Here is a 24593-nt window from a genome sequence, read left to right on the forward strand (position 1 = left end):
TTTAATACATTTTTAAATCAATGCGATAATTTAAGTTATATTTTGTTTATAATGTAAGCATGCATTATTTTTTAGGTTATGTCTGTCATGCCCTTCTCAGAATAATCTAATAATTAATTTTTGTAAAAATTTAATATTTTAGCAAATTATGGTGTATCATCTTGACTGAAACCTTATGAAAGAAGTGAACAAAAATAATATTTGAGTTTTATGTTGCTCCTTATTTTTATATTTTCTTGTGCCTTTACATCTTCTTAAAAGTTGCATAGAAAATAAGATTTAGAAGGTATAGATAATTAAAACAACTTACAATTGAACTGTAGACAAACATAAGTCTACACAAGACCACTAGTGAATGTTTCACATACTCTTACAACATTCTTTTCCTGGATAAGGACACTTGGAAGTTATAGAAACTGCCCTATGTTATGTTGTTGCATGTTGTTGTCTTATAACTTTTATTTTTAAAATACTTATAATTTTTACTCTCGTTTTTGTATGCTGTTTAATTTGTAGTTAAAATATGAATTATAATACTATATAACTTACCTAATTTAAAATTTTAGCTTGAAGTCTTTTATTATTATGTGTAAATACCTCTGTTATTTAGTCTGTCCTAATGCAATAATTCTTGCTTTTATTGCCATAAAAACATGACAGTTTTATTACATGTCACAGCTTAGCAAATTTTATTAAAAGAAGTTTTTTATTCTGATTATTTGTCCCTATGATATTAGCCAATAATCGGTCTATTTATTTAATGAGAGGAAGTACCTTACCACTGTTCGAACTGTACAACTGAACTTGTGTCACTTTCATTATCAGCCCAACACGCAAACCACTGGAACTACCCAAAATGCAAAGTATATATTAATGTTATATTTTTAAAAATTGTTAAGCATTTTTAATGATTAAGTGTATTTATTTTAACACAAAGTTATGATAGTGATATCTGAAAGGAATATTACATCTCTGTAATATAACTAATAGGGTTTGAATAACTTTTATACTATTATCAAAGCTCTGTGGCCTTTCAATCTAGTAGTATTATCAATGACTGTTTATTTGAATTTAAAACATGGAATTGTGATGAGATGAACATTTATATGTGGCATGTTTGTTTTAGCTCCTAGAATGATATATTATTGTTCATTCATTAAGTGTATCATATCATTGGTTATCTATATAACTGCATATAGCTTATATATGCAGTATCTGAGTTTTTTTTATCATTTCTTTTTGTGCAACTTGGTGAATTTGAATCTGATGTCTGGAAATAGCCTTCATTTGATTGGTATTGTTTGTATGAGTGATGTATCTCCATAACAATCCAAGGCCACTTTATTCTGCACAAATTCAAAGTCTAATTATGTCTTTTGGTTGAAAACATCTTATAGTTCAGCCCTTACATCCAGTCATTTTTACTTTGATATTAAAAGAGTTTATTAGTGGCCAACAATACCAAACTGTAACAAACACTTGTTACGTATTTGAAAATGTTTGAACTAAAATGTAAAGTATGTAGAATACTATAAAAATATGTTTTGACTATATTTAAAATTTTTTTGTTATTACAAATAACTGTCATATTAATCAAATCAAGTATATCTACACTATTGCAGGAAAGTTAAATTACGCTGTGTATTGAAATGATTGTGGATTTTTAACAAGTTAAAAAAGTAAAAACTATTATTTTCTACTAAATAGGAATAACACTATGCAAAAAATTAAAAGATCAAAATAGAATACGTTGTAAAATTTTGTGAAGAGTATCTATAACAAATACTTTAAAATATTTCAATAAGCGTATTGTTGATCTGTTTTGGGTGTTTACAGTTGAAGTTTTGGCAAATGGAGATGAGCAGCCAGAAGAAAAGGCTGTGGTCAATGGCAATTCTCCTGTGAACGTCACAACACATCACAACAACCTCCACGACAACAACAATATGGTAGTGGCACTGGTCTCGTCTACTCCAAACCACAAAGCTAATGGCACTGTTAACCACTACAGGTACGTCTTTATAGTCTAGGAGTCAATAGGCAACCAAAAGAATAGATAGCTGAATTGATTGCATATTGGTTTTAGTGGTGATTTTTATATTTTAAACTCATTTTTTATTTATTTGACAGATAAAAACAAAATAAAGATGTTTTCATGTCACCTCTTCCTTCTCCTTTTAAACATACTCAGTTTAAATGTAGTTTGTGATTGCTTTTACTACTGATAAACTGACTAAACGTGACATATAATACAGGGTTAAAATTATAAACAGGGCTAAACAGTCTCTTAATTATTGAGAAAAGAAAAGTCAATCTTCTTAAAAAAAGTTAATTAAAAAAATACACGTTATTAATTTCATAAAAGAACATGTAGTTTATAGTTCTGAGGAATCCAAATTGTATTTGTTATGAACTAAATGTCTTGTTTAAGGATTTTAAAATGAGTAGTTATAACATATCATAATAGAGCCACGTACAGAGCTGCTCCACTGTCAATATACTTGTTGACTGTTTCTTGTCCACCATATTTATCTACCAAACTGTCAGTAGAATTTCCTGATTTGTCACGTCAGATCATGGTTAAATTATTGAGTCTACATCCTGATCGCCATCATTATCAGAAAAGTTACAAACTGTTGAATGCTTAACTCACAATAACGCATCTTGGATAATCTAAAAATTATAAATGTCCCTATCATTATTAAAAATAATTCCTACCATACCGACTGAACCATACTCAAAATGGAAAAATTACAGTAACAACTTCAAAAATGCAATTGAAATAACTAGAAAACAACAATGTTTTGTTTATAACATCCAGGTAAAACTTCGCCATGTACATTGGTGATAGTTCTTTAGTTGACCATCATAGCAATTAACCCTTTAAGGAGTATGGACGTCATATGACGTCTTCTTTTGATAGGCTAAAATGAGTACAGGATGGAATTCAAAATTTACCAAATTGTAAAATCTCTTAAAAAATGTTTATTTACATTTGAAATCTTAAAAAAAAAGGACTACATGTTCCACAAGTCAATATTTCAGTACTTTTTGAAAATCAAATATCTTATTTCCTCACTACGGCAGACTCAATCAATATTGTCTGCCATTTGGACAACAGTAACAAACTAGATGGTTGCTCAACAAATATAAGTCACTCTCACAGGATAAATATGGCCACAGTAGTATATAAAGAATGGTTAGTATATGTGGCGGCATATTCTGACAGCAAAATGATGCACGCGTAACATGACCTTGAGTCAGTGGTTTCTACCAGGTAACTACTGTGATCTGGTGGTGAAATCAGATTACAAGTGAATACGAGCACAAACATGGAAGTTAAGTTTGTTGCTGATAGTTAGAACCATTTTACAGACAAATATGCTTAAAGGCAATCAGTTATAGCATTGCATTTACGATAATACAAAAATACAGAGGCTAAACGTCATACGATGTCCGTACTCTTTTGGGCCATTATAGGAGTATACATCATATGACGTTCTTACTCATTATGTAGAGTTTACACGCACTCCTTAAAGGGTTAAACAGCACTTCTGTGGATTTGTAGTAGTTCAAATAAACTCCACTAGAGACCAATGTGTATCATCTTACGGCTGCCAAACATTGTGTAGCGAAGCAGCCATTTGGCACATGTTAAGACGGGTGTGGTAGTTAAGTGGTTAAAATTTCAAATGGATGTTACTTTTGAGAAGTTTTTGATCTTGTAATGGACATGCTCAAATATCTATAATAGACAATAGACAATAGACAATTTCTTTATTTACATATTCATAGAGAATAGTACATGCGTCATAAAACAAAAGTTGTGGTTAGTAAAATTTATACAATGGAAATAGTTTTTGTGTCATAGTTATATAATGCAAAGTTGATACAAAGTTTGATGTCCAGAGGGAGCTTTTGTCTTCCGCTGCACTGATTCAGGTGCTCAAGAATTCGGAGTCTGAATAGTAGGGCCTTTCTTGCAGCCATTTTGTTAGTTGGTTCGCGAAACACTGAGGTGGCTGGTTTCTTAGATGATCGGGCAGGTGGTTGAAAAACAGCGCTCCTTGGTATGAGGGTTTCTTCTCAGAGAGGCTTAAGCGGTGTAAGGGCAGGGTGAAGTTTGTGGCATTTCTTGTGTTATATGGATGTAGTTCCTGATGTCTTAACTGCTGTGAAGTGACTGCATGCAGAATGGTTTCCCGGATGTAGAGTGAGATTGTTGTGAGAATTTTTAGTTGTTTAAAAGATTCCCGGCAACTTTCCTGGTGATGTAGTCCTGCTAGGCATCTAATTGCTCTTTTTTGTAGAGTAAGAATCTTTCCCATGTTGGACGCTGTTGTTCCTCCCCATGATACTATTCCGTATCTTAGGTGCGTTTCGAAAAGAGCAAAGTAGGCAACTTTGGCTACCTCCATGCTACATACTTGTTTAATTCTGCGAATTACATAGATACTTGAGGAGAGTTTCTTACTTAGTTGGTCTATGTGGGGGGCTTCCATGACAATTTCGAGTCAATTGTGATGCCTAGATATTTGGTCACATTGCTTACTTCCAGGTCCAGGAGAGGTGCTAGGTTTGTAATTTTGTTTCTTGTGCTGAAAACTATTTGTACGGTTTTATTTTCATTTAATACTAGGTCATTATTTGTGCAGTATTGTTTAGTTTGGTTGAAGCATGCAGTCGTGTTTATTGCGAGCATTTCATTGACTTTATTAGAGATGGTAAGCACAGTGTCATAATGTAATATAATATTTGCCTGACTGTTATGTGGACAATAAGTCAGCTGTTGCAGGTTGAGGTTGCTTATGTGTGGTTTTATGTATTGTTACAGTGAAGTGTCACTTACTCCTGATCTGAGTCCTCTCAAGAGCATTAAGGATGAGCTTAACAAGGGCAGTGGAGACTTAGTTGATGGTGAAGTCAAGAAAAAAGTAAGTCTAAACAAAACACTGTATAATGTACATAAATATTTAAGTAAGACCTATGTGCAATGTTTTAAAATTGTTTGGTGGTCCTATTTAACTTTTAGCTCATTGTTCACATGGTTGTGGGACTCTTTGAGGATGATAACATGCAGAACAGTGGAGTGAGACAATACAGATAGAAGTTAACAGTACTGATAATAGTTTGGTTAATGGAAAGAAAGGAATTCGTTGAATATCATCAAGGTGTTTGCTAATAAAGTTGTCAACCACAATAAAATTCTGAGACTGACCACAGTAGGGTAGTATCACTTGAGTATATCATTGGTGTAAAGAATTGAAAATAAGTCATAGTATATGTGGGTAAATTTACAAGATCTATATTGACAAATAAAAATATCTGGATGATTGTGATGTAGCTTAAGGTTGTTAATGTGTGATAGTAATTAATTATATGAAAATAAGTCAACAGTGTTTGCAGAATTTACTAATTACAAACAATACATGTGCTAAATGCCTCCAAGCCAGGTAGAACAGAAAGAAATAGGATAATTTTTTATAGAGTTGTAATGTAATAATATAGGTCGGTCATTACACTCTCAAACATAAAAAGGTTACTATTGAGATTGATATTCTATCTTCTGTCTCCTTGGCTGAAACAGTATCACAGAGACAAGACTGTCTATCTCTTACAATGATCAGCCATTCTGCTGCAAATTAAAATCCAAGTTATACAAGGACTCTTTAGAAAGTAACTTCCATTCCAATAAAAGTTGGTAAAAACATTTTATTATATACATTCTAAAAATATGACTACTTTTTAACACAGTTTCCATAAACATTTAAGCACTTACCATATATTTATATTCTTTACTCCAACATTATTTTATTTTACAGCGCAACACTTCTGACCGAGCATATTTCATAGCCAAAGAAATTCTCATGACTGAAAGAACGTATCGCAAGGACTTGGAAGTCATTAATCTGGTAAAGTATAAATTTGCTGTATTATAGAAATCATTATAAATTTTAGAAAACGCTCTTTACTGCACTAAATGATATTCATTCATTAGTTGTATCATTTATATATTTATTTATGTATGCTAAGCATGTTCAAGTTTATATAATGAATTAGTAATTTATCTTACTAATTAACTTCAATGAAAGATATTCTTTCCTTAGCCATTATGAAGTATAAAGAGATGTCTGTATTAATTTTCTTGTAACCTGACAGTGGTTCCGAGACGAGGTATGCAAGGAGGAGTGTCCGCCCAGTGTAGATGCTCTATTGAACTTGATAGATCCACTGCACGATGCTCATTGCTTGGTGTTGAGAGATGTGGAGCTCCGACTAGCGGCCTGGGAGACCAAGAACACTCAGCAGCAGAGGATAGCAGACATTCTGCTCCGAGCCTGCGACTACTTGCCGTTGTATGAGAACTACGTGGACAGGCACCTAGAGGTACTGGAGCAGCTGGATACGGAGTACAGAACTAACCCCAAGTTCGAGCAGGTCTACCGGGACTTCGAGACACAGAAGATATGCTATCTACCTCTCACAGCTTTCGTCCTCAAGCCTCTGCATCGCCTTTTCCATTATACGCATTTACTTGACAGTGAGTTATCTTCATTGTTTATCTGATCATTTTAAGCTGATTCAGTATTATTGCTTAATTTCTGTCATCAAAAGTGTCAGTATTTTTAAAATTGTCTGGACAAATGATTCATGTTGGTGATTAGTGTATTTTATTTTTAGAAAAACTTAATATTTATCAAAATCACGCTAAATAAATGAAAATCAATAAAAACAATTATAACAAAACATTATTGCTGTTAAGGAAGCTCTCCACCTTACTATTGAAGTTTAACCTGATGTTGGGGACGATTCATTGCATTATTTGTAATTTGTAAAATATATTGGTGCATTGCTTCATTCAGTGCAAAAATTTATTCCTAGATATTCTTACTTTTTACAAAATTTTGAAAAAATAATAGCTAGGCAAAATATTTTATTTTTCAAACACTATTGCTTTTTCTGTGCGTGTGTAATGGTATGCAACCATTTTAAGCTTTAAAATTGTTATTATTCCTTATATTGGATTAATAGGCAAGATACAAACTTAATTTATCTTCCATTTTAAATACATGAACATTTTTTTAATTAACACTATTGTCTGAAATAATCAAAAGGTGGTGATATTTGGTGACCCAAAATGACTGATCAAAATTGTTTTTCCAAGATAACTTGTTTTAACAATTCATTGCATTTTATAGTTGTTAATTATTTGTGAACTGATTTAAAATGTTATTACAACTTGTCATAATTAAAATATCTATTAATTACAATGTGCAACCTTGAATATAAAATGCAAAAATGCCCGATTCTGAGCACATGGTCAATATGTGCTTTAGATTGAGTTTTCCTCTAATAAATACATTTTCAGTTTAAGTTACAGTTGATTGGTACAAATGGATTTTGCATAATTTAGACTTGCATGAAAAGAAAGTAAATTGTGAAAGAAAATGTTAGTTGTCAATTCTGTAAACCTTTGATAACAAGACTATTACCACATATATATTAGTATTCAAAATTAGATGTAATCTGACATACTATATTTTCATATATATAATATTTGGCTAGTTGTGATTGTTTTACAGATGGTTCTAAATTCTAAATTCCCCTTAACTTTTGATGTTTTCCAATAAAAATATAATTTTGTAGAATTATTCATATCTTGGTTGTCGAAAAACAAATCATGGTACATGTAATTGTGAACACTAATTCTATGTTAAATTGCAAAATATATTTACAATTTGTTTGTCACTGAAATAATACATCTATGGAATCCATTAATTAAAGTTATGTGAACTTTAAATAATATAAATTTTGAAGGTAACATAACTATTAAAAAAGGAATTTCATAGGGCTAACAAAATGCTCAAAAAGCATGCATGCCTAACAGTACTAAATTTTAACAGAAATTTTATATTTTGAACAAATTCAATAGCTTATAAATGTATAATTTAACTTATGAACAGAATACAAATGTAGTATTTGAAACAGGGTGAATGGAGAGGGGTTTGGAGGGTGAATGGAAAAGATTGGGGGAATTACAACCTCTAATCTCTTTGACTATGAGGACTGTCTCAGTGCGAGGGAGAGGTTAGGGGAACTACAACCTCATCTCTTTGACTAGCTCAGTCTCTGGTTGTTTCCTTAGTTCTGTAACATTCTATTTGTTTATTCAGGATTGCTGAGACACTACTCCAAAGATCATGTGGACTATGAGGACTGTCTCAGTGGGAGGGAGAGGTTAGGGGAACTACAACCTCATCTCTCTGACTAGCTCAGTCTCTGGTTGTTTCCTTAGTTCTGTAAGATTGTATTTGTTTATTCAGGATTGCTGAGACACTACTCCAAAGATCATGTGGACTATGAGGACTGTCTCTGTGGAAGGGAGAGGTTAGGGGAACTACAACCTCATCTCTCTGACTAGCTCAGTCTCTGGTTGTTTCCTTAGTTCTGTAACATTCTATTTGTTTATTCAGGATTGCTGAGACACTACTCCAAAGATCATGTGGACTATGAGGACTGTCTCAGTGCGAGGGAGAGGTTAGGGGAACTACAACCTCATCTCTCTGACCAGCTGAGGCACTCAGTGAGTATTCTCTGTTCACTTGTTCAGTCACCATTCTTCAACATATTTTGGGGTTTGGCTTTTTTTCAAATCTTTTGATATTTTGTAACAATAAGCTATGTTAGTTGCAAAGGAGCCAAGAACCTGTTTTGTTGCAAGATATGTCATGAATATTGGCATAGTGATAAAATGGGAGGCATAGTCCAATATTTTCCCACATGAAACTCTATATTGAATACAAAAAGTTAACCATCTGTACTATCAAAAGAATTTCTTGATTTTTGTATGGTGATTTAATGTATCTAAAACATATTCACTTTTATTCTAAAGCTCTTACACTCTTACACTCTCAAATCTGCATCTTATGTAGATTTGAAATACCATATGTGTAGGGCTCTGCCCAAGGCCAGAGTACTGACCCCCACCTCCAGTCGATAGATCACTCTAGGCTGTATACTCCTCACACATTCATCACAGTGCATGAATCATCTGTTACTAGTTGTCTGCTACAAACTCTTTTGTTGTATAAAGGTTTACAAAGTATGTATGTCACAATAAAAACCTAATTTTAAAAGAAAATATAACCTATTTTAATAAACAAACTTTATACTTCTAAACACTCCAGCAAGTTTGGCATTTAATGATCTTTAATTGCAAAATAAAAACTATAAAATATGAACAATTATGTGGTTGAGTGCTCGCTTATTCCCACTGAATGTGATTTCACAATGTCAGGACTCCAGTCTCTATTGTAGTCTGGCCTTGCTCTGCCCTACAGACTTTCAAAGTGTGAATTTTAATCTTATAAGAGTATTTTTGTTCGGTTTAAACAGCTGATTACTAAAACACTTATGGATTTCTCGGATTATTTATTCTCAATCCACTAACCAACTTAATACCAGCTTATTGGCAACTATCAACTTAACCCACCTTGTAGCAGTAATTTTAATCCTTATTGACAAGCCTTTTTTAATGTTTAGATATATATGCATCATACAGTATATCATTATTTTCAGAAACAAATGAGAATTTGACTATCTCAAAATAAGATATTTATAAGAAAGTATATACATTTTAAATTTTTTGTTTAGAAATTTATACAAAAAATGCAAGAAAGGGAAGACTATGCTTTGAAATTGCACTTATTGTATTCAAAATCTGAGGCAGCGCTTACCTTGCAAATTTTATTTAAGTTCTAAAATATACATTATTTGTTGCATTATTTATTTGTAATCGTAAGTTTCATATTATTTTAAATAATATGAAAGTTACATTTACAAATTTGATAATGTGCAAAAAATTGAAAATACAGAATTTTATTTGTTTTAGAGACTTATATAAATATAAATCAAATATATCATGTTGTATATAATACTTCTCTAAGGACTGCCAAAAGTTACTAACATTTTCCAATTGGCCAAACTTATATGCTAATAAATCTTAGTTAATAGGCTAGTATAAGTTAAAATTCAGTTTAAATCTAGTGTTACAAAAATTATAACATAAATTTCATAACAATATAATTTTTTCTACTACAAATTATTCACAGGCATTATTACTATAGGAGTAGTCATAAGTACAATCACAAACTAAATTATCATATTACACCATAAATTGCACAATAAACAGTATAAAATTGTTTAAATTTGCTATCCGAGTAAACAAAACTATCTGCCAAAATGGCCGACTGTCAAAACAGTCGTATTCGTCACAGTATAAAACCAACAAAGAAGAAAAAGATAGCTAATGTTAGGATATCTCTCAATGTTTTAAGTGATATGTCAATCAAGTTGATGTATAAGAAGTATACTTCATTATGGATTAAAATGTATTTTAGTTCATTAAAAAAATAATTGTTACCATAAAATATCTAATAATGTATTAGTTATATTATTTTGCAGTAGAAACACTTTGTAATTGTGAGTGATCTGTAACAGGAGAACTTTGTGGCTTTATGTGAACTGCAGCGTGACACTGTGGGCTTTGACCACCTGGCTGCTCCACAGCGCCAGTTCCTGCGGCAGGGCTGTCTCAACAAGTTCTCAACTCGCAAGGGATATCTGCAGCGCATGTTCTTTTTGGTACGATCATGCATTATAACCATTGGATAAATCATATCAATAAAATAAATAAAGCAATCCATCATCACCAACAAAATAAATCACATGGTATAGTTATAGTCCAGTCGTATTACCTGATTGAAAAAATAAATGTTTTCTTACAGCAAACTAATGGCACAATTTAGTCAAATACATCATAAATAAATAAAAAAAAAAACCATTCCGAACCAAAATCGTCTATTAGGGGGTATAGGAGGGGTGGTTTTTAGGGGTGAAAATGGTTTTTTGCAATTTGTGAGTAAACAGTGCATTCTATTGAAAACAGTCAAATGTAAAAGTTGTTGGAAATAAAATAATCTACAAATTATGTAGTAATCATTTTTGCCCTAACCTCAAAAATTTCCCCAAAAAAATTCAATAAACAGTTTTTTTGGTTTTTAATTTTTTTCTTTTAAAAAAATGGTTTGATTGAGCTGAAAGTTTGATCAAATATACATTGTGCTATTCTAAAAATACTGTATTTTTTCATTAAGAAATATTCAGCCGTTATAATAAAATTTCACTTTAAAAAAATATTTTGATAATTTTCAATTACCATTTCGAAACATTTTTTTTATCAAAAAAGGTTCTCTGACGGCTCATTATTTTCGTTTTTTGTCTATTTTGAAGAAATGAAATAAAAAATATGTAGTTTAATTGAAAAAAACTGTAGTAAAATTGAAAATAAACAAAATGTTGACATTTTTCATTATACATTGTATTATTTACGTGGAAAAATTGTTATTATTTATTTAAATTATAATTTTTTTTATACCAGTGCTATTTGTAAGCATTAAGCAAAATAATAATGAATCATGCATATTTAACAATTACGTGGAAATTTTTAAATAAATAAAAAAACAGAATTCGAGTCTTAGTAAATTTTTTATTAATTTGTATTTTTCATCATATATTTTTTATTTCTTTACAATATTTTTTACAATTCTTATTGAAATTGAATCAAGAAACCATTATTTCTTTCCAAAAGTTTTTTTTTTAAATATTTATGTATTTTTTTCAGTGAACTTAAAAATATAAATATCTTTTTTTCATATTGTACGTCATCTGATTGTGATTCATACCATATTCTACTCAATTTTTCCCTGCTTTTTTTAAATGTAATGATTGTATCTCCTTTCATTGAAGGAAACACAAGATCATTATCAAAACTATCACTCAATTATTTTTTAATGTATTTAATGTTGGGATATCACCATCAAAATCTTCTTTAATTTCGTTAAGGGAAAATTGGCACTCGGATGATTTTTTTAAAGTAATACACGCAGTAACTTATGAAATCTTTAGAATCTACACTCGATGTATGTCTACAAGATGTTGAGCTTGTCCCATCATAAAAAGATGACATGCACCTATTATGATAATAAGCTTGAACTTCATCTGATTCTTTGAGAAAATTCAGTCTAACTAACAGACTTTTATTAAATGATTCTGAAACATCTCTTCCCTTTAAAGTTGATAAAATTTTTCTTTAGTCTCAACCTTCTGCATGCCGCGAAATGCTCTATTTTGGTTAAAAGGTTCTTCACAAAAAACACAATGATGCTCAAAATCAAAATCACATACTTCTTTCATATTCTTCTTCCCAATAGATTTTTTTTCTTGTTTGTTCTTTGGAAGCTGTAACAATTGATCGAGGTCTATTGTATGCCGATCGACAACCATCATGAATGTGTGCTTCAGTCAATTTCTGAAATGTTTTGTACCGCTGATCATTGCTTTGTTTACTTGACGAAATAAGAGTATCTATCCCTCGACTTTTTATTTTCACCAAATCTCCATCGCGGCTTTTACAAATGATACAAGAAGGTACCTTTTCCACCATTTACATGAATCTATAAAATGCAGAAAGCACGATAAAATTAGTATACTGAAAATACGTAAAAATTACTAGATAAATAGCATGCGTAAAATTGTATGTACAGAGACAAAGTTTTATGATCTGTATTATTTTTAATAATTTTTTTGAATAATTTGTATAAAATTTTGTTTCGCAAAACTTTAAAGTTTTACTTACGATTTGTATTTTATATGGACAAAAATCTTGTAAATTGCTAATCACGAGGCTTATTTCACGACACTACTCCAATATAACTTGACTGACGACAAAGCAGCTGCTTATTGAATGCTTAGAAACATACTGAAACCCGTATAATAGAAGAATAGGATTGACCCCGCCCTTTTGCTTCAAGGACACTATTATATACCTGTACTATATATACCTGTAATCCAACTTTCACATTCAACAATGTTTCTAAACTTTTCAAAATATTCGAAAATTCTTCAACATTAAAAAAAATTATAATTTAAATAAATAATAACAATTTTTCCACGTAAATAATACAATGTATAATGAAAAATATCAATATTTTGTTTAATTTCAATTTTTCTGCAGTTTTTTTTTCAATTAAACTACTACATATTTTTTATTTCATTTCTTCAAAATAGACAAAAAAAACGAAAATAATGAACCGTCAGAGAATATTTTTTTAAAGTGAAATTTTATTATAACGGCTAAATATTTCTTAATGAAAAAAATACAGTATTTTTAGAATAGCACAAAGTATATTTGATCAAACTTTCAGCTCAATCAAACCATTTTTGTAAACGAAAAAAATTAAAAACAAAAAAATTGGTTTTTTGAATTTTTTTGGGAAATTTTTGAGGTTAGGGCAAAAATGATTACTACATAAGTTGTAGATTTTTTTTAATTTCCAACAACTTTTACATTTGACTGTTTTCAATAGGATGTATTGTTTACTCACAAATTGCAAAAAACCATTTTCACCCCTAAAAACCACCCCTCCTATACCCCCTGATGGACGATTTTGGTTCGGAATGGTTTTTTTTATTTATTTATGATGTATTTGACTAAATTGTGCCATTAGTTTGCTGTAAGAAAACATTTATTTATTTGACCATTTTTAACTGCTGTTTCTCCTGGACTATTAACAGTTTGGTGTTCAGTTCTCAGATGTGCTGTTGTATACAAACCGAGTGGGACACTTGTTCAGTGTCCATGGCCAGCTGCCGTTGCACACCCTGGCTATAGAAGAACGCTGCGATACGCCCACAGCCAACTCCTTCATCATATACGGCGGCAACAGGTTTACTTCAACTCCATTCATGTTAACAGTTAAAATATGGATTTTCTTGTTTAATTTTAAAATGTACAACGTATAATTTGTGTGCCAAACTAAAAATGTGCTAACTTAAATAAAGGTTAAAGTTCTTTGGTAGTGTATAATGTATTATCTAATTAATTGGGGTATAATTGGGGTTTATTGAAACAGAACAGATCTTAATCTCAAAAACATGTCATACTTCTTTGCTCTATTTATAATACATTCACTTTTTGTGTTTTTTGGTTAAACATAAAGTATAAAATTATATAGTTTGTAATGATCAAAAGGCTTAAATTACTACAAGTTTCTTCTTGGTTATTCAAATTTCATTTTCTTATATAATTTTCTCTTATGAAGAACTTTAAATGTTATTTAGTTTATCCTATGTTACATTAAATAATTATCACAGATTCCTCATTGGCTGATCTTCAGAAGGTGGATAGTTGCTAATGGCTTAAAAATAGTTTTTTAGGTTATAATTAATGTTAATTTGTTATTTTAACAAACTTTAAAATATTTCTCAAGCTGTTTTTGAAATATATAAACTAACTGCAGTTTGGTTTAAATTAAAACAATAAATTAGTTGTCATTTATATTTTCGGTTCTAAACCCATCTTTAGCACTTCACCAAGTAAAACCAAAACAAAACATAGATATTAAAAAAAAAATGTATTTGTTTGTTTAACAATTGTAACACTTTGATATTACTATTTAGGGTATTGACGCTAGCAGCAAGTTCGGAGGAAGAGAAAGACAAATGGCTTGAAGACTTGACAGAAGCCATTGATTACAGTAAAAATCTGCCAGTTGATGAGAAGATCTCCTATCTCAGTCTTAAGTCTTGCAGTAAGTACACTTAGAGAGCTTTGTTTTTGTTTATTCATAGCAACAGCTCAGTAAAGCATAATAAAAATTAAGAAAAGCAACTAATTATAAGTTTGGTATACAGATTATTACAAACAAAGTTTTGAGGTCAGTGTGAAACTCCTCTAAATAGCACCAAGACCGATGCTGCGATTAGGCTTGTGCAATTCTTGCTCATGTGAACCGCTCATACGTATCCATTAATAGTAGGAGCTCTAGTATTATACAAATGGCAAATTTGATCCCATTTTATGCCCATTGTTTAGTAAACTATACCATTGGACGCATACTACCCCTTGCTTGTGCACCATCTATCTTTTTTACTGTAAAAACCATGAAAGAGCCATAAATTAGACAATTAAGATTGAGTGGGTACCCTGTAAATATTACCGGAACAGATTATAATATTTTTCTAACCATTATAGATAAAACATTAATATTAATGCTTTTCATACAAATGATTTTTTAAGCATCAGCCAGTTTTTTATCACATTACAGGGAGGTCCCTCTAGAGGTAAGAAAAGATCTTAAATGACAGCATAGTTGTACATCAAATTAAAGGTCTTAATTTGTAGAAAAGAATGCTATAAACAAGACATTAAAAGGTTTACCTAGACTAATATGGCAATGATTTTAAGTTTCTTTTTAATAATGCTAGCAAAAGAAAACAGCTGATGCTGTTGTAACAAGAATAAAACCATACAACAAAATTTTACAACTATGGTTATAACAACCGGATTACTGGGATATCGTATAGGTCTTAATAAGTTGAAAGCTTTTTTTCAGTTATTTACTGATAGTTTTTGTTGACATTCCTACAGCAACTCCAAACATAATTATTGATTCATAATTGACCTTGAATCCCCATCATTGATCTTTCTTATCATTCTGAGTGTCGTTAGTTTTTAACTTACATTACATCAAAAGCGAAGCTGTGTAATTAGTAAGAATGAGACACCTTAAGATAAGGTGTCTTATCATAAGCACCAGAGACTATGCTTATGATGAAGGGGTATAGTAACTGTTTAAAATTGTATAAAAAGTTGTACTTTTATTCAATGGCACATTTTTGGAGAGACCATGCATATAAAAGTGTACAATACTTAGAACAGTAAAATGTTTTAAGATACTGGCAGGGTTATAAACCATAAAACCTCAATCTGCACCAAACGAAGAGAGTAATCTTCAGATGTACTGCAAACTATCATTGACAATCCCAACACATCAGTGCAACAACATCAACATAAGCCATTTTTCAGATTTTAAAGTTTAACATTAAAATGTGTTATTACCCATTTGAAGTAAAATTGGTTCATAAACTTCCAGAATATGGAAAAGTTAAATCTGTAAAATAATGATGAGTAGATCTGAGCAGGCATCAAATTTCTTAACAAGCATATTATCAGATGAAGCAATATTTACGTTTAATTGAACAATTTGTAGTTGGTTGTTATGTTCTCTCAATAATTTACTTCTCCAATTTGCACACTTTATCTGACAGGAAAAAAACTAATGTACCACATTGCAATAATATTTACTATTGGCATTTTCAAAAGATGAATGATCCTGTTAATGTAGGCTCGTCTGACGATGTGATGGATAAGTGCGGTGTGGAGGAACACAAGGTGTCTCCCCAGCGCAGTAACACTACAGTACACGTCTGCTGGCACCGCAATACCAGTCTCAGTATGGAGGACACGTTGCGAGCGGCCCACAACACGCTCTCCGGGTACCTCCTACGCAAGTTCAAGAACAGCAACGGATGGCAGAAACTGTGGGTGGTGTTCACTAACTTCTGTCTCTTCTTCTACAAAACCTTCCAGGTATTGTGTACAACCTTTTCTTATACCTCATCAATAAAATTTAGCTACAGTGTAGTAAATAGAAATTGATCATTCAGATTCTTTACAATATACATTAACTGATAAATTGTTGTTTACAGTCTAACAATTTATGAGCAATAATATATGTTGTAATGGTATGTATATTTCTTTAACGTTTGATTAAAGTCTGAACCACATTACATAACTATGACCCTCTGTACAGGATGATTGTCCCTTGGCCAGCCTGCCTCTGCTGGGATACACTGTCTCCACCCCCAATGAAAAGGATGCAATCCACAAGGACTTTGTGTTTAAGTTGCAGTTCAAGAATCATGTTTACTTCTTTCGAGCTGAGAGCGAGTACACATTTAGTCGGTGAGAATAACAGGTTTTCCTTAAAAATTGTAAAGTAGACATTTATAAAAAACATTCTCTAAATTGAATATTGTGTGACTTTTAAACTTTACGTGAAGTATTTTATTTATTTAATGCTTTTGTATTTTGTTTAATGTATATTTTCTTACATATCTTCTGTTACCGAAGGCATGAAATAAGATTGTTATAGAAGGTTTGTAATAGTTATAAATTAATGTGAAAACAATTTCAAATTTTAATATGAGATAAAATCAACCTAATTTTATGAGGAATTTTGCTACACCGTTAACATGTTAAACATCAACTCCGTTTTCTGTCTCTGTCATGAATTCCCTGTAAGACAAGTAAGCCAGTTTTGCACCTCATTCTTACTAACTGCTCAGTTTGGCTGCACCAATCAGCAACCTAGGGTAATGGAGGTCTTAAAGAGTTCATAGTCAGCCACCATAGAGTTCTAGAGTCAAGTTAGCACAGTGCCCTCAACGATTAGAACATATCTTATGATTGTTTTGTGTGGTAGGTGGATGGAGGTAATCAGTTCTGCCACTCAACATGCTGGACGCACCAGGCTCTTCAGTCGAAAGGACAGTGCCCTGGACGATTAGAAAATGTCTTCCATACGTACCAAATGAATTTTTCTTTGTTATACGGTTATAGTGTATATATTATTGAATGACGTTATATATAGGTTTTACTCAATTATTAAATGTAAGATCTTGCAAATAGCGTAATAGGGTAAAAAATCTGTCCAACATTGTTACAATCTAATTGTTATTCAAAAAGTTTTTGTACAAGATTTGTGTACTGATGTTGTACTTATAGTAAAAAAATATTATATAAATTTTTTAAGGTATTGAAATAAAAGAGTTTTGTAAAAATGTTTCAATTACATAAATCTATTGTTATATTTTATTTTAACTCTGGTGCTGGCTGTCTGATATTTTTACAACCTTTGTAGTTGTCCAAAAATGCTGACTATGGTGTTGTTAAATGATTTAATCATTGTAGTACTGAATATCTTATTTAACAATAATAGTCATCCTTACTTTCAGTTTCATTAACTAAAGATGAATCTCCAAAGTGAGATAGAAGACAATAGACACAGACACTTTCTTTACTTAATTTTCCTCAAAAATAGTATTGGCATCAAAATACTATTGATTTACTTAGATTTGAAATACTTAAGTGGTCTAACAAATTAGTCCTAGGTTAGTCACCTTAGTTTTAAATATCATTTGCTGTGCAGTGCTCTAGAAACTGTGCTTAAATAATACTTTAAAACTGAAACACTGAAAAAATAATGTTCACATAAACAAGAAAACCCAACTATAAAATGTGTTAAGATAATTATGTATTTTTTTTCTTATGGAAACTATAACTTTTTGCTTACCTAAAAATACTGTATAGCAGTTATAATTTAAATTGTCAAAACATAATTTTTAGTTTTTTTTTATAATCTATTACCATTAATTTTAATCAAATTATTAAGCCTTAAGAAAGTATTATAAAAACAAAAATCTTCCTACTGATGGATGATGCATCAAAATACTATTTTCACCCATTATAATGAGGGAAGGGTACAAAAAGTTGCTGACTAAATTATAATGTAACTAAATCCTTAAAAAGATAGGGTAAATATTTCCCAGGACATGAAATCAGAGGCTATGAGTCTAATTAATGCAGGGTTAGTTATACTGGAAAGACAGGGAATTGTATTTTCAGTTCCCCATACCAACTTTTTTCACTTCACTTATAACAACGGTTAATGTTTGTTTCATGATGTTTATTGTTTTCATCTGCTCGTTCTGTCTGATTTAATCAGGACGTTCTCATCACACTAAAAGTGGTTATTTATAGTTAAGTTTTATTCATCTTGTCATAAGATAGACGCTAAATGTTATAGAAGTAATTGATTATTTTTAATGCTCAAAAAGTATAAACCTGTTGTTTGTTTACAATTTTTAAGTTAAACTAGTGGTGGTCAGCCAGTAAGCATATTGTTGTATCTCATTTCTAGAAAAATGGCTATCAGGCAATTTGTCTTACATACACCCCAAACAATCCATAGGTTTTAATGTTTTACATGTTATAAGATTTCGGTATTGTATTTGTCTTGTTGAAACTAAGGCAGTGACCAAGCTGATAAATAGTAATTTCAATTGTTTTTAAATAACTAAAAATTACCTTGCTACCACAGAAGTTTTAAGTGCCAGTTCCAGGGTTAAAATAACTGATGGCCAGTCTAATTACTGTACAATTTGGCAAAATAAGTACTCATAAATTAAAAAAGTATTTGTATAAAATATTTTTTGAACAATATTAATTTATGTATGTAATGAAATTCTTGAGTAAAATTACTTTTATTGTACTACCTGGAAATAATTTTCTTTTAAGTTATAGAACAATTGTATTCTTTAAATATATAAATTAAAATAATGATGTGTTGATGCAGCTTTCATTTTTATTGGATACCTCATGGTAATATTACTAAGTTAAAATTACTACTAGGTAAAAATATGTTCCCAAATAACTGAAAACGTGATACAGTTCATAAGTTTTGTATGATGAAGGTTTTCATAAAACTTAGGTAGGTTTCATATATATAAGCTATCCAATTCTTGAAGACTGCAATAATTATGATTTGACTAATAATTTTCTTTAAAACATCGAAACTTGCTTAAGATATATTTCTTTAATTTTACTTGAAAGGTTAAATATTAGCAGGATTCAAAGTATAGAAAAGACAAGAGTAATAAACATACAAACATTCTGATATGTGAAGCACATGACATTCCGTTACGTTAAGTCACCTTGCACGCTTGGTAGAGGAACTGTTAGTGTTGCGTCTCACCCCCGACATCACCACTTGCCTTATTGATGAAAATGGCTTTAATACTCTAGTGAAATAAGAAAAGTATTTTTATTGTGTTATACTGTACAGTTTATATACAAAATTTGGTAAACTGTTTTAATAAATTATGTCAAAACTTGAAAGTATTAACGCTGTTTTAGCACAAATTTGTAATTATAGATTTTGCTAATTAAGTTTAATATAAATAACAAATGTTATGTTTATTTATGTAAATAAAAATTTTAATTTTTTTGTTGTGTTGTCTCTTATGTTAACATTGAAAAATAAAATTTTTTAGTTGCATAACTGTGTTTTATTAAAACCTTCCTGTGGCTATCATAGTTTTTCACACAGGACATGAAGCTCTAGCTACCTCTTTTGCACTTAGATCCACAAATATCTCTACGTTACTTCAGGATTGACAGGATGGACAAGATTGGGGGTTGGGGCTGCCTCCTGACATGTTATGTTAGGATAAATTGTGACACAACTAGGAACAAATAGGGTAGCTAGTTTCTGGAGCACAGTTATACTGCATCACAGAGTAACCTTAAGTATGCAGCAAAGAATCCCATTTTGAAAGAGTCTTGTCTGTATTGGACTTATACAGAATTTAAAAATTATGAAGTGCCATGTCGAGGAAGTTATTACAAATATTTTTTCAGTATCTTCGGGTCGGTCTTGAACATGTGTCATGGTAGATGCACTTGTGTGTCACATCTACACCTCCTATGCAGGCATTGTACTCCGCAACCAAAAGTGGTTTTTCGGCTTCTGTGCCTCATTTGCTTCTATCTTATTTTTGAAGTGAACTGTAGTAGAGACAATAAACTGGTTTGCTGAACTTTTTTACTAAAGCCTACCAACAATACATTGTTCTTTTTCCAAAATAAACTATTTCTTAGGGCTGTAACTATGTTTATCAAAGATTTAGATGGTTCTTTTGAATTTTTCAGTCATATGAGAACATACTTGATTGGTGAATAATTACACATTCACGAGTCGTGAAAACAAAAAAGTGCAAATGGACCGCATATGCAGCGATGCCAATTTAGGGAGACCAAATGAACCTTATATACCATTGGCAGTTTAAGGGTTAATAAAAAATGAAGTAGCCTATTTATTTGAATAATCAAAAGGATTAAAACAAGACTATTCATAGTTGCACTATCTACACTATGCAGCACAGAACTGTTACTACTGCACAAAATATATGTCACATAATGGTCATATGAATGCAAACTCTATTCTTTTACCAAATCTCACGTTTAGAATTGCAAAAATATTTCAACACTAAGGAAGTCCCTCGCATTCCAATAGTATTTCACAACAGTAAACTAGATATTTCCTTCCACCTCAATTTTTTGACAGATGCGGTAACTGATATACTGCTTTTAGACATTCCGGATTGTCCAGGTTTAAGTGGCACATTGATTTTTGCTGTACCCAATAGGTTCTGCTGACAGGTAGACCAGCTAAAAGTAAACCCTCCAGGGGAAAACTGTCACCACAATGACAACTATTCATATAACAAACTTAAATTTTTAAGAAAAAAGATAAAGTCAGCAGTTGATGAAGTTATGGACAATGAATATGGTACTTCTATAATTATTGATATCAAAAACAAGAAACAGATTAAACAATTTTTTTTAAAGGAGAGGCCGATCCCTTTTAAGCCTTATTCTGTCCGTCCTCATGGGCCACTGGCCTGTGCGAGGATCTTATCAAACAGAATAAAGGGGAGAGTCGATACAGTACGAGGTTCACTGTACTGATAAAAAGTGCAACGGTCACAGACAGGATTTGAACCTGCGCTATCTCTAACTCAGACCCTAAGTCCAATGACTTAGACCACTCAGCCATCGGCACTCCTGAGTTCTTTCTACCCGAATCTTTCTACCTGAGTCTATCTACAGATTTTTCTGAAACTACTTGACTGATTTTGATACAAGAGAGCCACTCCTTTTTTTTATATCCTTTATTACATTTTCATCAAGAACAGAAATGGTGTCAGTTTTACAGTAAAATCATTGATTGAGTACATAAAGAAACTATACAAAATAAGAGTTGTTTGTTGGACAGTCTATTCATGTTGAACAAACTCGTTTATGGAGTAGAACGGATGTTCAACTAGCCAGCTGTGGAGTCCTCTCTTCAGCTTATTTCCATTCCTTGTCCGTAAGTCTCTAGGCAAGTGATTGAGGAATTTAATACCCATGTATGTTGGTTTTTTCTCACATTGAGCTAGCCGGTGTGCTGGAAGACTGTAGAGTTGTGCATTACGTGTGTTGTACGTGTGTAGATCACAGCCTCTCATCATGTTCTGTCCATCAGCATGCATCACAACTTCCTGTATGTAAAGACCGATAATTGTTAAAATTCCTAGTGACTTGAAGGCCTCTCTGCAAGTGTCTAGTCTCTGGAGTCCATCTAGAATCCTGACGGCCCTCTTTTGTATAACTAAGATTCTTTGGATATTTGTTGTGGATGCTGCCCCCAGACAGCAAGGCCATACCTTAGATGCGTTTCGAACAGTGCAAAGTATGCTGTTTTTGTTGTTAGGTCGCTTATGGCTTTGACTTGTTTGAGTACATAGACAGAGGAGTTCAGCTTTTTGCAAAGGTTATCTATGTGTGTGGTCCAGGTTAACATACTATCAAGCGTTATACCTAGGAATTTAACTTTGTTTTCCAACGTGACGTTTGGAATCTGTGGTAACTCTTGATTGCGATATCCAAATCCTACTTGACTGGTTTTGGTGGGGTTGACAACTAGATCGTTGTTATGGCAGTACTGGTAGGCTGAATTGAGAGATATATACGAGCTTACAGCAAGGTTGTCAATCGTTTTGTCACTTAACAGCAGGGTGGTGTCGTCTGCATACATGATGATCCTACAGTAGTCCTGAAGATGTTGAGGCATGTCATTGGTAAACAAAATGAAGAGCACTGGTCCCAATACGGAGCCCTGTGGAACACCTCGGGTTATTGGCAATGTACTGGATTGGATACTTGTTGTAATATTGTTTATCGTGTGCTGTAGTTCTACTAGTTGATGTCTTCCAGTTAAGTAGCTTCTGAACCATTCTTTAGCTGTTCCAGATATGCCTAGGGCCTCAAGTTTTTTGATGATAAGGTTATGACTTAGGCAGTCAAAGGCCTTAGAGAAGTCCAGGAAGAGGCAAGTTGAGAGTTTTCTTTCTTCAAGGTCATCGATTACAGTTTCTATGAGTTTAATCATTGCTGTTGTTGTTGATTTGCTCTTGATAAAACCATGCTGTGTGTTTGTGAGTAGGCCGTGTTCGTTGCACTATGTCAATAATCTTTTAATGACTATTTTCTCACAAAGCTTAGAGAAAGTTGAAACAAGGGAGATTGGTTGGTAGCTGCTAGCTGAGGCAGGGCATCCATTTTTGTATTTTGGGTAGACCTTGGATATTTTCTTACCTGATGGGAATTGACCTTGTTCAAATGAGTTATTAAATATTATTACTAATGGGGCACAGAGTTCATTTACACAGTGTTTAAGAAGTTTAGATGATATTTCATCATTTCCGGAGGAGTTCTTTGATTTCAAGTTTCTTACAACATCTTTTACTTCTGCTTCATTTGTAGGAGATAGAATGCGTAGTGTATGAGTTGTGCACCTTAGTATACAGTTTGTGGTTGCCTTCTTGTTTTGGATATTTTTTAGAGTTTCGTCAGCAATATTAGTGAAGAATTTGTTTAGATGTGCTGCAACTTGCTCTGCATCATGGACCATTTCACCATCTATCTGATTCAGACTTTTGCTTTTTCTTAACTCTTACATTGTTTATTATGTCCCATACAGCCTTTGACTTATTGTCTGCATCATTGATGTAGTTTTTGGATGCTTCCTTCCTTAGAGATCTGAGCCTTAGATTGTATGTTTTCTTTATTCCAGCTGCCTGTTTCCTGTAGTCTTCATTTCCTGTCATGTTATACTGATGCAGTGTCTCAAGATAGTTGTTTTTCATTTGTAATGCTACTGAATCTGCAAAAAGTTTTGGTTTAAGTCTGGTTTTAGATCTTTTCTTTATCTTGGGGCATGCTGTGTCGAATGCAAGTGACAGTTTAGTGTTGAAAATATTGTAAGCATCTTCTGTTGATAGAGCATGGACTACTGGTTCCCAGTCTTCTTGCTGAAGTAGGACTTTCAGTTCATTGAGGTTTCTGTGGTTTAAGCATCTGTGAAACACCTGGGGTCTTTGGGGTTGTTTAGTAGGTGGAATTTTACAAGTTAGGGCTGTGTGGTCCGAGAGTCCAGTGTTTATCACATTTGTGACAATGTCTCTTGGGTCATAATTTGTGCATATGCAATCAATTGAGGTTTTTGAGTGGGAGGTTATTCTGGTGGGAGGTGTCTATCCTTGTCATATTGTGAAGAGCTAGTGTTTCATTCAGTTTTGCTGTATTTCTATCAAATTTCATGATATCAATATTTATGTCTCCCATCAATATAAGTGGTGAGCTCTCGGCTTTTGTTTCCTCTAGTGATTGTGACATTATGCTGAGTGCATTTTCGATGTTCCCTGTCGGTGACCTGTATATTCCCATTACGTAAATAGTGATAGTTCTTAATTTGATCTTCATAAGCGCAAGTTCACATATCAGTTCCTCACAGTATTGATGTATCTCAATTGGTTCCGTTTGTGCTTCCAGGTCCTCTTTGACGTAAATAGCTACACCACCTTGTTTGTGCACTTCTCTGCTAAAATGGGCTCTTAAAGAATAGTACGGAATTAAAGCATTCCCTTCAATTTGCTCTTTTTTGAGGCCATGTTCTGATAGAATTAATATTTCGGGTTTTACCTCTTCTATTACATGAAGTAGTCTGTTTATTTTGTTGGAGATT

General features: G+C 32.2%; 1 protein-coding gene across 4 annotated transcripts in view; it reads left to right on the forward strand.

Moving 5' to 3' along the window:
- LOC124359566 (FERM, ARHGEF and pleckstrin domain-containing protein 1-like) overlaps positions 1–19235 on the forward strand; it is a 171631-nt gene extending 152396 nt beyond the window's left edge. For all 4 annotated transcript variants that reach the window (XM_046812425.1, XM_046812427.1, XM_046812428.1 and 1 more), the window contains 11 exons: positions 1837–2011; positions 4835–4934; positions 5823–5912; positions 6160–6541; positions 8475–8584; positions 10501–10644; positions 13648–13787; positions 14521–14651; positions 16248–16492; positions 16716–16867; positions 17388–19235. In XM_046812425.1, the coding sequence (XP_046668381.1) occupies positions 1837–2011; positions 4835–4934; positions 5823–5912; positions 6160–6541; positions 8475–8584; positions 10501–10644; positions 13648–13787; positions 14521–14651; positions 16248–16492; positions 16716–16867; positions 17388–17472 (1754 nt within the window). In that variant the 3' untranslated portion in view covers positions 17473–19235. The remainder of the gene's footprint in view (positions 1–1836; positions 2012–4834; positions 4935–5822; positions 5913–6159; positions 6542–8474; positions 8585–10500; positions 10645–13647; positions 13788–14520; positions 14652–16247; positions 16493–16715; positions 16868–17387) is intronic.
- Positions 19236–24593: the final 5358 nt, after the last annotated feature.

This window comes from Homalodisca vitripennis, chromosome 4 (assembly GCF_021130785.1).
Source record: "Homalodisca vitripennis isolate AUS2020 chromosome 4, UT_GWSS_2.1, whole genome shotgun sequence".
Lineage (NCBI taxonomy): Eukaryota > Metazoa > Arthropoda > Insecta > Hemiptera > Cicadellidae > Homalodisca > Homalodisca vitripennis.